Source organism: Chionomys nivalis, chromosome X (genome assembly GCF_950005125.1).
Source record: "Chionomys nivalis chromosome X, mChiNiv1.1, whole genome shotgun sequence".
Classification (NCBI taxonomy): domain Eukaryota; kingdom Metazoa; phylum Chordata; class Mammalia; order Rodentia; family Cricetidae; genus Chionomys; species Chionomys nivalis.
Window position 1 is genome coordinate 91,186,464 of NC_080112.1, and position 16,198 is coordinate 91,202,661.

The 16,198-nt window shown below is 35.0% G+C and overlaps 1 protein-coding gene across 2 annotated transcripts in view; it reads right to left on the reverse strand.

Moving 5' to 3' along the window:
* Positions 1-612: 612 nt before the first annotated feature.
* Alg13 (ALG13 UDP-N-acetylglucosaminyltransferase subunit) overlaps positions 613-16,198 on the reverse strand; it is a 67,016-nt gene continuing 51,430 nt past the window's right edge. For both annotated transcript variants that reach the window (XM_057759315.1, XM_057759316.1), the window contains 6 exons: positions 14,705-14,773; positions 13,220-13,385; positions 10,947-11,120; positions 6,039-6,079; positions 3,893-4,070; positions 613-1,482 (listed from right to left, as the gene is read on the reverse strand). In XM_057759315.1, coding sequence (XP_057615298.1) covers positions 1,226-1,482; positions 3,893-4,070; positions 6,039-6,079; positions 10,947-11,120; positions 13,220-13,385; positions 14,705-14,773 — 885 coding nt within the window. In that variant the 3' untranslated portion in view covers positions 613-1,225. The remainder of the gene's footprint in view (positions 1,483-3,892; positions 4,071-6,038; positions 6,080-10,946; positions 11,121-13,219; positions 13,386-14,704; positions 14,774-16,198) is intronic.

The window sequence follows — 16,198 nt, forward strand, 5'->3', positions numbered from 1 at the left end:
TCTCTCCAGCCCGAAACCAAAGTTTCTTAAGGAGGCTAACAGAAATATGCTAACTCATATTCATGCTCTAGTGTGTCCATCATCCCTTTCTTAGACCATATGCTTAAAAATCTGTTTTAAAATATTTTTAATAAACCTTGACTGTGCCTTAAAAATATTAGTAGTGTTGAGGAAGAAAAGATAGATAAAAGAATGTATGTGCTGTGAAAGCAAAAAGCAGACAATTGGGGGTGGGAATGTATGAGGGGCCAGGGAGACAGGAGAGGACAGCAGAGAAGATGGGAATAGGAGGTCCAACAAAAACAAATTATGTTTTTAAATGTCATAAGGAAATCTAATACTTTCTTGGCTAACTAAATAATTTCAATTGGAAAAAAAATCTGAATAGAACATTATCAGCAGAAAAGAAAGATATGCTAGTATTTACTGCTATGGGGCTGAAATTAAATAATATTTTAAGTGGCCTTACAACTATTCCTCACCAATTCAAGCTATAAATTCATTCTTTGTAACCACAATGTCTGCAGAAATATGTTGAAACAATCAAACATCTGGTATCCTCTTTGTTGCAAAAAGAAAACTCCACTCATTTTGGCAATTTTAAATGCTAGTTTTATTTACTGCAAATTGTGCAAAGGACACTATAATACTGTGCAGTAGGACAGTTATGTAAATCCAGTATTAAAGAATACCATATGTGGCAAATGTAAAGCAGAACACCATGTGCTTTCAAAACTTATTAATATCAGACTACAATTCGGTTCTGACAATTCTTAAAGAAATCTCATTTAATATAAACAAATCCTTAGGAGCATAAGTTCTTGTTTTTTTTCTGTTTCTTAAATTTCTCGAAAAGTGGAAATCATTATCAATTTCAAATAGCTGATTAAGATGCACCATATCTTAAGAAAACAAGTTGTATGTTTTCTTTCTTTAAGCAATTGGCACCATCAGTTAATACAATGTTCACAAGCTGGCTAACAGAAAACTGCCTACAATGAAATTGCTCATTATAGGCACTAGAAGTACATTCATTTCAATTTTCTTATTCATAACATATTGATATTCCCTTGTTTTAAAGAAATATTTTACTTCAAAAGTAAAATAATTTTAAAGAGATACAATACTCAACATTTTTACCACCTACACCACTTAAGAACTAATAAGACATTTATCAACCATAAAAGTAAAAATGGCAGCAAAGAATATTTTATATTGCCAAATTTTAATTCTGAGGTGTATAATGAGGTGTGTTAGGTAGAAGCATATAGTTAACTGGTCCAGAATTTATAGCACCATGCATTTGGGCAGAACCACCATATGCTGCACCAACTGGATGCCACATGGCAACACTGGGATAATCTGATGCCACGGGAATGCAAGGATCAAAACCTGGCAAAGTTGACCCATAGGGATCTGCCATTACTGGATAATAGACTGCTCCATGAGGGACAGGTACGGCATCAGCAACGGGAAAAGTATCTGAAATGAAAAAGGTTTTATTTTTTTTTTACACACACACACACACACACACACACACACACAATCGTAAAAACTCACTAAATATAAATGAATACTCATACAAGAAAAATTAAATATATTATTAATTATAAGAAAGAACACAAGACCTGTCAGCAATGCTGCTCAATGGGTGGAGATGCTTGCTGAAAAGTCTGACGGTCTAGTGCGCAACATGGGAGGAAGCTGACTCCTTTCTTGGGCTGTCCCCTGAGCGCTGCATGTGAATCATGGCAAGCACACATACACAAAGGCAGACATACATTCATACTCACACAAATTAAATAAATAAATGTAATTCAAATATTTTTTAAAGATCACAGAGGCCAGAGAGATGGCTCAGTGCTTAAGAGCATTTGTTGCTCTTCCAAAGGGCTTGGGGTCCAATACCCAACACCCACCATGGTAGCTCATAACCACCTGTAACTCCGGTTCTAGAAAGATAATCCACAACACCCTCTTCTGAACTCTTCAGAAAAAATGCCCCTACATGAAAAGATCACAGCAACTACAAAGAGTAATGCTTTATTCTTGGTTTTGGTTTTTGTTGTTCTTTTGAGACAAGGTCTCTACGCAGTCTGCTTGTCCTGAACTTGCTACGTAGAACAGGCTAGACAAGAACTCAGGGATCCACCTGCCTCTGCCTCCTGAGTTCTGGAATTAAAGGAGAGTACCACACCTGGCAGGATCATTTTAGATATGAATAATAGTTTCTACAAGGTGTTTGAAATCTTCCAAATTAAAAAGTTGCATGTACATGAGCTTATACATGCAAATAAATCAGGATGGGTAACATTATCTGTTCATAACTGGGGAATTCAGTACTTATTTAAGTTACAAAGATCTTGAAAATATAGAAACAAATCTTCAGAAGAAACTAGACTCACTGATAGCTCCTACTGGCTTACTAAGAGTTTTAGATTACTAGAAAGCTGTTAAACTCATAATAACAAGTTCAAGTTTGCAAAACCTCTAATTTTTATATCAAACAGAATTTTCTTTTGCTGTAAATTCAGCAAGCTGCTTTTTTTCCCCTAAAATGACAGGCCCATATTTTCATTTGAGAAAATGTTGGTCAGGCCAACCATGTTTGTCTATCATTCTCTCAAGGTAAAAAAAAAAAAAAAAAAAAAAAAAAAAAAAAAAGTTACATGTTAACAGTCCACAGTACTTTTCCTAACTTGCCAATTGTGGTGACACATACAGGAAGGATTTGCCAAAATAGAAGGAAGCAGAAGGATCATGAGTTTAAGACCACACTTAAAGTCCTAGGTACCAAATAGTGATGGCACATGCCTTCTTTAATCACTGAATCACTGAACTCAGGAGGCATAGGAAAGCGGATCTCTGTGAGTTCAAGCCAAGCTTGGTGTACAGAGTGAGTTCCAGGACAGCTAGAGCTACACAGTGAAACCCTATGTCAAAAACAAAAATAAATGTCCTGGGCTACACATTTTAAAAGAGAGTGGTGGCTTAGCAGTAAAGATCACTAGCTGCTCTACTTGCTCCTCTAGAGGTCATGAGTTTTATCCCTTGCAAGCACATATTGGCTTACAACTTTCTATGAAATCCAATGCCATCTTCTTGTGTACAGGCAGACATACATGCAGACAAAACAATCATCTACAGGAAATACATAAACAAATCTTAAAAAATAAAATCAAACTTCATTCAATTTATGGAAATGTTTCATGACTAGTTTCTATATATATCATGAAGAAAACTAAATACTATTAGCAAGAAAGAATGAAGCTGATTTTTATAAATGAACCTCTCTGAAGAAACAAAAAATCCACATTTTATACCAACTATAGTAGTTATAAACATACTGACTTATTAGCATAGCTTGTTGCCAGTGCCATGATATGGTACCAGAAGTTTTATTCATCATTGACTTTAGTACCATGAATGTAAATGTTACAAGTCAATATGGACGTTTGAATGAGAATGGCCCCCATAGGGTTGGTTATACATTTGAGTAGTTGGGATTAGGAGGTGTGACCTCCTTGGAGTGAACCCCCCCCCCCCCCCCCCCCCCCCCCCGCTCTCAGGCACACACACACAGCCTCACGATGGCGGGGATCAGATGTAAGCGCTTAGCTACTGCTTCAGTACCATGCATGAATGACTGTGTTCAATCTGCAGTACCACAAAGAGAAAGAACACATAAAATCTTAGTATCATTTGTAAAGACTACTGGCTTCATGCATGTATTCTTTCAAAGAGCCTCAAGGATCACAAGGCATCTACATATTATATTTTCAGAACTGATAGTCTAAAAGCATATGGATTTAATGAAATATCTGAAGATGAACTAATTATACACAATAAAATCCAACTGACTTTCTTGCTAGCAATCTCATTATATACTCACCATTTGTTGATACTCCCGCCTGTGTGTCATCTGCCCTCTCTACATCACTGTACAAATGAGGTACGCTTTGGTCTACAAGAGGTTGCTCAGTATACTCCGGATAACTCTCTACATGAAGCTGCTGCTGCTGCACATGTGGCACGTAGACCATGGAGTGCCAGTAGTTATGATGATAGCACTGGAGAAGGAAAAGGTACAACTGAAAACTTGAAAGCCCTTATTGTTCTCTAAAGTAGGAAAATTCCTAGCTTAAAGAAATCAGGTCTTGCCAGGCGGTGGTGGCGCACGCCTTTAATCCCAGAACTTGGGAGGCAGAGGCAGGCTGATCTCTGGGAGTTCGAGGCCAGCCTGGTCTACAAGAGCTAGTTCTGGGACAGACACCAAAGCTACAGAGAAACCTTGTCTCAGAAAAAAAAAAAAAATCAGGTCTCAATTCTCAGGTGTTGTAACATCGGATATGGATCTTTTACACCACCTATAGCTCACATTTATACCAACTATAGCTATTATTTACACCAGCTATATAGCTCATTTATACCAACTATAGCTATTATTTACACCACCTGTAGCTCATATTTATACCACCTATAGTTCATATTTACGCCTAGGGTTAAATTTAGGTAATCATATCATGGAAACCAAACATATAAACAGATGATATCACTTGTAACCTTATTTTTAGTAAAAACTACTGAAAAACTTAAGTACTCAATGGAGTTGAGATAATTATTATGTATCCATGGCAGAATACTACACAGGCAAAAAGTCATGCTATCAAACATATAAAGACAAAAAACCATGCTAGAGAGATGGCTCAGCAGTTGAAATCACTGACTACATAGGTCCTTAGTTTAATAGCCAGCAACAAGACGGTGGCTCACAATCATCTATAATGGGATTCAATGCCCTCCTCTGGTGTGCAGACATAACATACAGAGCACTCAAATACATGAAATACATATAAATTGTTTTAAAAAGACAAAAAGGTACTCAAATTAAGATAAAAGATTAGAAAATTATAGAATATGATGCAGATTTTTAATAAAAATTCAAAATCTATAAGATTGGGCAAAATTACTAATTCTCCTTTTCTTAGTACCTTACAAGTTTCCAAATATACTGTAATAAACTATACACTATCACTTTTAATATAAGAAAGTGAAAAAAAGTATTGTTATCTATCATTCATCTCCCAGAAAGGAATATACTACAACCACCTGGCTTGGTTGATGGTTTTGTTTGTTGTTGTAGTTTGTTTTTTGAGAAGAGTTTCTATATGTTATTCAATCTACCTTTGCCCTCCTGAGCTGAAGTGATGCTTCCACCTCAGCTTCTTGAGGCACATATCATAATGCCTGGCTAGGAGAATTATTCTTAAATACCTCAGTCTTGTGAATTATATATAAAAGTTTCCATATGTGTGTAATAACTAAAGGGCCAAGTAATTATCAAGTCTTAAACTACATTTGAAAAGATAGTATCAAAGAACAAATACTTACCCTACTATTCTTAATTTAGGTGTATGTTAAAGGAGGAAGGTTTTCTCAGGGAAATTATAGCAATGGGCTATGAATTAACTGAAACATCTTGAAGAGACTATTAGTTTAATGTCATTTGCTAAATATTCATCTGCATAATTATCAGGAAATATGCTACCTGGTTATAGGTTACGTTAGTTAGAAGTGAAGTGTATTTAAAGGAGAAAAATGATCCCTGGCTCCACAAGTACCTATACCTCTCAAACTCAGGGAGGTGTTTAGCAAGATCTAAAGTTAGTGCTTTAAAAGGTTATTTAAATGTCTTTGAACTAAGTCTGATTTTCACACAGAATATAGAAATAACCACAAAATATTAAGTAAACAAAGAATCACTCATTCATTCTGGGCATATACCACTAAAGGGCTGGCTAAATATGAAGCATAACCTAATACATATGAAGTTGTGTTGCTTAGAACCTAGTCCCCACTCTCTTCAACTGAACACTATTTCATAGTAAGACAAATTGAGACATGCTAAAGAAAACTGACCAACATCATCTTCAGAGATTTCCTGAAAGGAATAAGACCTTTTTAGACATTCAGAGTATGGCTTATAAAGTTCAAAAATCTGATTTCTCAAAAAAGATTATTTGATATGTTATTCCTACCTGCAATCCAAGATTGAAATAGTACTGCAAAACTTTTGTATCTAAAACAAAACAAAACTTTTATTAGATTGACACAAACAATTTAAATTATCACTTAAAAGCATTTCCCTGCACATTACTAAAGTAGATATAGACATAGCCATCTCACGCACTACCACCACTCTCAATTCTGTTTTAAAGGACTATTTTTTCACTTGGCATAGCTATGATCATTTTGTGACACAAGATTTAATCACTCAACACAAATTTCATTTCTGTTCTTAGTATTAGACTGATGCTACTAAAATGCCATTCTGTTACTAAGAATATAGCTAGAAAAGGCATTTTCTTGCTTGTCTTGAAATGAAAATTTTTACTACAACTACACCTCAGTTGCTAGCACTACTACACAGCACAAACTGCTGCTCTACTAATGCTGAGGAGTGATGCCCACTAAAGAAACTTGGCATACTCACCTTATTTTGGTTTATCATAACACACTACCACCAGAACTCCAAAGAGGGGACAGTAACCAAGGCAGGTGAAAATGAAGTAAAGCCTAAAAATGATAAAACTTCTCCAAGAATATAACTCAAATAGTTCATAAATTAACCAAAACCAGATGTACAGCAGAAGGAAAATTTGCAACATTTTTGGTTTTTTTTTGTATTATTTTAATGTGTGGAATGGACCCCAAGGCCGTGGAAATACTAAATAGAAATTCTACCACTGAGCAACATCTTCATCACTATTCTGAGTATTTTAATAGTATCTGTAAGTGTATTTAACTTGACTAACCTAGGTCCATTATAAATATAGCCCAAATTCCACTAACAAGATGAATTTGTGGAAAATGTCTCTTTCATAAGCCATAGCCTTCCTATGGAAATGCATTCATTTATTGCTATTTTGAAAGAATCAGTTTAGATTTTGACTAATAATATATAGGGGTATAAAGCCAGATGCTCAAGTTAAAGAATATGAGAATAATAGGAAGTAAATTTTCCAGCACACATAAACATGAACACAAAAACCATACCAATGTTTATGGCAGTATCATTAATAGCCAAAAGCAAAAACAACCCAAATCCCCATCAACTAATAGATAACAAATGTGGCACAACCATACAATGAGTGTTATTCAACAATACATAGTGTGAAGTACTGGCACCTATATGCAAGAAGGATGAACCTTACAAACATGCTATTATTCACAAAGGCCAAATTCTGGAACTAGCCTAAATACCTATTGATAACTGAATGGATAAAGAAAAGGTGGTATATACACACAAGTCTAATTCAGCCATAAACAATAACAAGGTCATTACATCTATTGAAAACTAGATGGCACTACAGATAGTATGTGAAATAAGCCAGACTCAGAAAATGTTTGCTCTCATATGGAAAATCTAGTTTTAAAGGTTATCTTTTAGAACCCTATTTTTTCTTTATGGGGGAGGGGATTTCAAGACAACATTTTCTGTGTAGCCCTGGTTCTCCTGCAGCTCTCCCTTGTAGATCAAACTGGCCTCAAAAGCAAGAGATCTACCTGATTCTGCCTCCCTGGAATTAAAAGCATGTGCCGTGCCACCACACCTAGCCTAGAACTCCTTATCTTTATTTATTCATGCCAAGGTTAACACCCTACTACCAAGTGTATTTGATGCACTAAAAGAACAAAATTAGAAAATGAAATATCAAAGTACCAGAGAAGTGATTATGACAGGAAGGCTCTAAAATGAGGATGAGAGGAAAACAATAAAGACTAATGGGTTGGGAATAATATATCACCACATATTGTCTCATGTGAATCTAGACTTAACTACATATAAATGTATAAAAAGACATGAAAGCAGAAGGGAACTATCTAGAAAAAAAGATCCAGTGGAGGCACCAAGTATGGGGGATGATAGTGGGAATGTGAATATGGTCAAAATATAATAATATACAGTACAAAAATGTCACAATGAAATTCATTATATTATGTTATGGTGATACAAAACCTCATAGTTCCAGCCTTACAAAATCCCAGCACAGAAAGGAGAAAATAGATACATAATTCCACCACTAGTTTAAGGGATAATAGTGCTAATAGCTTCTAGTCAGTTTTCTTTAGTAGTGTGAACCCTGGTAGGCTACCACACTACAGAGCAGGCTCTAATCATAAATAGCAGCTTGGGTAACCAACACAAACTGGATTCTATGAGCAAAGAAGAAAAAAGAAATCTCAAGATTGTGTGGAAAGGGATGGAAGGTTGAGAGGTGCTAAGGAAAGAACTTGAGGGGCATGAATATGTTCAAAAGACATTTTATGAAATTTTCAAAGAATTTATAAAAAAATATGTTTTAAAAGAGTACTGGAATATTCAATTAAATACTAATCATAGAAGAAAAACCAAGTGAATCACTAAAGAACATAGATGAACTCAAACACTTATGCACAGTTTAAGAAGTACCGTACAAGTTACACACTGTACTGATTACATTTATATGTAAAACTAATCTATGATAGAAAACAAAATAGCCGAGCAATGATGATATCTAGGAAAAAGTGAAAATGACCAAGGGAAAGACAGGGAAGTAACATAAGTAAATTGTGGGACAGTACAAGGAAGGTAGTATCTGCCATGCAGGCATAAAGGCATAAATCCAAACCCCAGAACTCATGTACAAAATACTAAGCATGATGATGCACAGTTGTCACCTCAGAACTGGAAAACTGGGGCAGGAACTGGGTTGGCTGGCTGGATAGTCTAACCTACTTGCTAAGTTCTTGGGTGATCATATACAACCTAAAGAGAAACAAAAGGAATGTCTGAGGAACCACAGAGGCTGTTCTCTGGCATGCACATACACGAATATGCACAATCAGAAAAAAAATTGGTTTAACCAAAAAATTTAATAAAAAAAACAAAGTGTTGAGACAATGACAATATTTTACAACTCAGTTGGTAATGAGCTACATAGATAACTTATGATTTTGTGTTGTAATGAATACATGAGTACAAATATTAAATTACAGAATCTTTCAAGACATGAATACATTGTACAATAATTAAATTATTGTACAGTGATATAATATGTTTAATTAAACATTCTATTTTGTTTTGTTTTTCAAAAGAGGGTTTCTGCTTTGTTTTGGAGGCTGTGTGGAACTCACTCTGTAAACCAGACTGGCTTCAAAGTCACAGAGATCCACATCCGCCTGCCTCTGCCTCCTGAGTGCTGGGACTAAAGGGGTGCTAAGTGCTAGAATTAAAAATGTGTGCCACCCCCCACCCCCCAAGTAAATAAACATAGTCTTAATTACAAATATTCACCATTCCCTTGTGATAAAAACATTTAAAATCTTTTTTACTTATTTTGAAATATAATATATATATTATATGTATATATATATATATATTATATATATATATATACATACATCCTACTGTGATAATACAGCACCAAAACATAGTCCTCATGTAATTCTGTACCTAATAACCAATCTTTCTTAATTTACCCTCATATATTCTTCTCAACATCTAGGGATTAATATCCTATTTTGTATTTCTATGAGATAAAAGCATGTTTTCAAGCTTCTCAAATAAGTTGAGACATGTAATATTTGTTATTTTTTACCTGGCTTATTTTACCGAATACTGTATATGCCTTCTAGATTAATACACAAATGAGAGGATTTTGTCTTTTATATATATATGAGAAATATTCCTTTGTGTATATATACCCATTTTCATTATCCTTTATGGTTTGGGAGGTCTACTGATAAATACAATTTACCTTTAAAGCTATCAAAAATAAGATGGGTTAATTTCCAGTCACATGGACAAAAGGAACAATGAGCAAATACATGATAAAACAATACAAACATCAACAACATAATCTTGCTAGCAATTATACTATCAATTAAAAAAATCAACAATGTTTATCTGGCTATCTTCACAATAATATGCTAGAAAAATAGAAAATCAATATTATGTGGTGATGGAATACTACTTGGGTGCCAAAGGTGGACAGAATAAAGGAGTCAGGATTTAGATATTGGGTTAAATTAGGTAGAAACAGCAATAATACTTACAAAATATGAAACCAAGAAGAGGAATAAATGTTTTGTGTTGACTGGTGAAAGACAAGAGGAAAAAGATGAGGAATTTCATTAGAGATCATTTAAGTCTGAAAGTCAAAAAGCTAAGTGAAAATGTCTAGTAAGAACCAAAATTTCTGAGCAAAGGCTAGCCTAGATTTAGAATAGACTACAAAGACATACTGTATGGAAAAAGAACAGAACAGAGTTGGAGAAAATCTTGTTAACTAGTTCAGGGAATGGAAAGATCTTGGGGGGAAAAGCAGCAGCTAGAAAAAAAAATCAGGAAAATGTTATAAGCAAGAAAATATAAGTAAGCTGCTAACAACTTTCAACTACAATTCTCTTTGAGTAATACTACCAAACTCAGGACAACAAAGAACCTCCAATGGAAAAATCACTGCTGGTTGTTTAAGGAAGCAGAAATATGTGGTTGCTATTCAAACAGATCAGATGAATAGAAGTTTTCTCCACATCCTCAAAATTCAGTTGGTATACCAAGTATCAAAAAGCTAACAATTTCATACACTTGGGGAAAGACTTTAAGAAATAGAAGAAAGCTTTTAACACTAAATCCCAATTTAAAATAAAATACTTGAGAAAAAAACAAGGTATTCGTTTGTCATGAAAGACATCGAGTTACAAGAGGGGTGCAGAGGAATAGTCAAGATTCAATCCAGCTATCTACAAGATTCTCACAATCGCTCCTTGTTTGTCACTTAGAATTATATGCTCAAATCACTCCCATTTAGTTCTGTACCCATCAATTATCCAGAAAATATTCTAGATTCAAAAACCACCTCAAACCTAAATATCCTGTACCAAATCTCAAAATACACTACCTTGTGGCAGATCACTTCCACTTGGATCACAGGAAAAGGGTGGCGGTGGCGGCGGTGGTGGTAGAGGTAAGCCTGAAGCATCTCCTGCTTCAAGAGAAGTTAGAGAAGGAAGTGGAGGAGGAGGTGGTGGTAGTGGTATTGCCAATGCTGTTGCTGCTGAAGGCTGAAGATAGGCTGCAGTAGAAGAAATGGGAGAATTATTAGGGACAGGATGGCAATAACAAAGAAATAAAACATGGAATAGTAATGCACAACTGTTACCCTTTATAAAGCAATAGCTGACTTGCTTTTTTTACCCCCACCCTGTATAATCACAGAACTCTGAATTCTCATGGGTTGACTTAAAAAACATACACTTGGATATCACCGAATGCAAATTTAAAGATGTTTCCAGCAACCTGTCACAGAATTACACACAGAGAGATTTTAGCAACCTTACAAATTCTCCTGACAGCCTCCAAAGAATGTAGGGAACTTTAAATTATCAAGATTCAGTTCTAAAAAGACAAAGAACTTAAAATGAGATAGATACAATATTGTATCCTTGTAATATCCTGTATCTATTACAACAGCTTTAAAAGATTCATCTAGCAGTTTCAATTTTAATACAAAATTGAAATGTAATTATGTTGCGTATTAAACCTCTATGATAATAAACAGTATGTTTCCAACACAGTAAAAATATCTACATGTAATATACCAGGTTAAAACTGATACTTTGACAAATGCTAAATGAACAATCCTTCAAATTTAATTGAACAATTTTAGTCAATTTATAAATTAAAGTATCAAACTTCAAAGCTGTGCTAGATACATGATATTTTTAACAATAGATAATAAAGAGTTAAAGAGTCCTAACACATGGAGTTTAGCTTAAAAACAATCCACAAGCTGAATTTGTTACTCTGGAAATTTAGAAAGAAAGGATCTATTTTTGTCTTCATTCACTGGCAATGCTAATAATACATTTATCCTTTAAATACAGTTATATGCTAATAGTAATAGAAGGATGTGTCTACAGATGACACCAAAGCAAAAATGAACTCTTAAGCAATTTGAGGAGATGAAGAAACAATTGTCTTTCGACTGAAGTGTTGCTTTCATTAACAATGCATTTGTGAAAAATTTACAGAACTGGACACCAGGAAGTAAATTTTATTAAACCTAAACAGGAAATTTTAACAACTTAAGTAAGTCTTTAGGACTATTTTTTTTAAGACGAGGTTTCTCTGTGTAGCCACTGGCTATTCTGGAAGTCTATCCCTCTCAGTAGACTAGGTTGGCCTTGAACTCAGAGATCCACCTGTCTCTGCCTCCCAAGAGCTTGGATTAAAAACATGATCTACCACCACCAAGCTAAGTGAATTCATATTAGCTCTTTTAGGATTTTTAAGAAAACCAAGTCACCTAGTTTTGTTGCAGATGCTGTCTATGGCTCTGGATTTTATTTTTCCATTTTTATATGGTGATTCTGATGGAAAAGCTATGCTGTTGGCTACCACTTTTCTAAAACTCTGAAAATTTAAATTATAGTACTTCTTTAAAATTCAGTAACTACTCCATAAACAGGTGCTGTTGGCATTCCCAAGCTCACAGTAATTTGTGTCCATAACGTGTCTAAAATTGCACAGCCAGTGAGTAGTAAAACCAGGATTATAATCTCAGATTTCTTAAATTCTAGAGCTTGGTATTTATTATGACATTCACAAGACAAGGAGTTATTACGTGAGTATGGGTTTTATAATAAACTTTTTAAGGAAATTTATTGCATAAAATAACATCTCTATGTCAATCCTCAAGTAATAAAAACATAGCTCATGGGGCTAGCATGATGGATGGCTCAGTGGATACAAGAAATTGCTAGTGACCAGTTTGATTCCTGAAATTCACATAAAAGTGAAAGAATTATCTCATTAATTCCCTCTAGTCTCAGAATGTTCATCCCTGTCCCTCATATACACATAAAGAAAATGAAAATTTTACAAAACTCAAAATTGTTGAAATAATGCAAGAGCTCTATTTATTCACTGAATAGCAAATGGCAGGTAAAAAATCTTATAGAGCCCTACTACGAAAAACAAAAACAAAAAAACACCAGAATTTAGACTCCTGACTCATATCTTATAGATTCCTTGGCGATAAAACAACCTTAAGAATAATTAACATAATTATTTCTTGAAACTATAATGCCATCTAATAATTAGAATAACAGTACGTACATATCCATGAGTAGAAAAAGAGGTTTCTAAAGCAAATAAACACTAATAACCTACCTTGACTATCTTGTGCAGGAGGAGGTACAAAAACAGGCTGTATGGTATCCTGTGAGGAAACATCAGAGGTACTTATAGTTTGGTTATTTCTTGTATAGTTAGGTAAAACTGGAACAGGAACATGATCGGCCCAGGAACCTGTAATTGCTGTAGAATTTTCTAACACCTATTAAGTGGAAGAAAGGTTAAAATTCTTAAGTTTGGTTTCTCAAATCATATTTGTTTCTTCTCTGAATCTGTATGCAAAGCATATATAAAGTTACTTCTTTTGCAGGATATCTGATTATATTGAGAGCTATCATTCTTTCTGTAAAGATAACACATTAATATTAAAACAATAAAGCCAAAAGTTGGGCATGGTGGAAAGTTTCCCTCCAACTCCTATTCTCTATAAGCCTAGGTGTCATCTTTCTAAAATGCTAACTTCTTGACCCCCACAGATTTGTAATATATATTCATTCTCACTTATGTCTATATATAAGACATATATATGTATACATGTGTGCGTGTATCCACATAAATATTTAAGTAGAAAAACTGCTTTGTATTTAAGTGTAACTGAATGACTTAACGAAACTAATTTTTTTCCTGATTTGGGTGCCAATTTAAGAGAACATACTACTTCCCCAGGGCATATGGTACACAGTATCGTGTATAAATATAATAACAGTCTGGACTGTGAAGGTGCATGCTTTTAATCCTAGATGTTGAGAGGCAGAGGCAGGTGGATCTCTAAGTTCGAGGCCAGCCTGGTCTATAGAGCAAGTGCCAGGCAGGACAGCCAGGGCTACTCAGAGAAAAGAAAAGAAACAAATAAAAAACCCCAAATCAAACAAACAGCAACAACAAACAGCAAAATAAATAAATCAAATAACAGACTCTTAAACAGTGTCTTTACTGGCAGCCTCCATTTCTCTTCTGAGTACCACAATATGGCTCTTACCCAGTCAGATCATCTAAAACGTCAAAGACATCCATCAAATCCTACTAGAGTCTAGTTAATCTTTACATTGTTTGACCTCTTAGTAAAGAGTCATATTTACTCCTCCTGGAAATGTTCTCATTTCAGGGTTTCAATATGTTCTTCTACTTTTGCCCTGTTCTCAACTATTCCTTATCTACTCATCTTCAAAATTTTGCCTGTGTTCTAAATGCTGGTCTTTCCTTTTCCAGCACTACAAATTCAGCTACCTTTGGAAATGCCAACTTCCAATTCATATCTCAGTAATTAAGAGACTTGAAAAGTAATTTATTATTGACTGATTCATAAGAAGCTCACAGTAAAGCTCACAACAGTATCTTATATAGTAGGCACTTAAGTGACTTGTTAAAATAAATATTAATCACTGTGCCAGGTTGAACAGAAGACAAAATAATACTTAATGGAATATAAGCAGCTGCTCAGAATTTTGATGAAGGCAAAGAAAATAAATCATTTTTTTTATTTAGTTCACTGTAAATGAGTGGTAATACTATGAAGATTACCTTCTGGGAGTAGTTGTATGAGGTAATTGTGTCTTGAGGCACAGAACATGGTCCACTGTCCTGAAGAGACTTTAATAAATACAGAAATATAATTGAATAAAGGGAAACCAAGAAACAAAAGACAATTTTCAATCTTCTTTCTACCCTCCATTATAGCCTCTCCAGGCTCATCCCCAGCCCTGTAGTGGCCTGCCTGCAGGTGACACTTTTCCCACACTACCCCATGTCTGGGGGACTACAGAAACACTATGTGGATCCAGCTTTCCTCCTTTTTCTGGGCCCTCTCTCCCAGCCCCAGCCAATTCCCATTCTTTTCTGACAGTCTCAACCTGAAAAACACTTTGTACCTAGTTCCCCCAATGGGTATACTTGGCAGTGACTGAGGTATGTAATTTACACTATCCTTCCCCTCCATTAAAATTTCCATATTCCATTCTCACTCTCATACAGATTGCTTACAGATGCCCCTCCTGCCACTTCCAATTCCATTAACTAAAGACTCCAACTCTGAACCAAGGTTCCCCCTAAGCTTTTCATTCCTGTCTCTCCAGATTATTCCTTGCCTTACATCAACCTACCTCCTCCACACCTCCAATCAACTCCCTAGTACCCCCACCTCTTGATGTGAACAGGATACCCTTGCCTTTTTCCTGAAGCCCCTCCCTCTCAACCTTTAGTCCCAGTCAACCCTCCATTCCTCTCAGCAATCCATCAACCTGCAGAAGCACTCAATAGCAAGCAACCCACAGATACAACACTTTCCTAATACCCAAAAAAGACAAAAAAAAAAAAAACCCAAAGAATGTAATAAATACTCAACAAATACAAGACCTGATATTACCACCTCAATTATACTAATGCCGGATATCTAAACACTAGTACAAAAGCACAAACATCAACAGCCATGACAATATGCCTCCATCAGAACCCAGTAGCCCTATAGTATAGTAGGAACCAAGAAATGCAATATAGCTGAAGCACAAGACAAGGAAGGACTTCAAAACAGCTATTATGAAAAAGTCTTGAGCTCATTAGTACAGAGAAAGACTTTCTGAAGAGAACACTGTTAGCAGACACTAAGAATAACAAATGGGACCTCATGAAATCTAGAAGCCTCTAAATGGTAAAGGACACCATCATTCAGACAAAGCAGCAAGAAGCAGAATGGGAAAAGATATTTACCAACTACCATGTGACAGGGCTAATATCTAAAAGGTATAAAGAATTATAAAAACTGAACATCAAATAACACCATTATAAGGTTCAGAACCAAACAAAGTTTCAAAAGATAAAAGTTTCAAATAACACCATTATAAGGTTCAGAACCAAACAAAGTTTCAAAAGATGAAAGTTTCAAATGACTGAGAATCACATAAAGAAATGTTCAAAATCCTTAGCCATCAGGGAAAAACTACTTTGAGATTTCATCTTATACAACTCAAAATGGTTGTAGATTAAATCTCTACCAACAGATAGATGGACAATAAAAATATG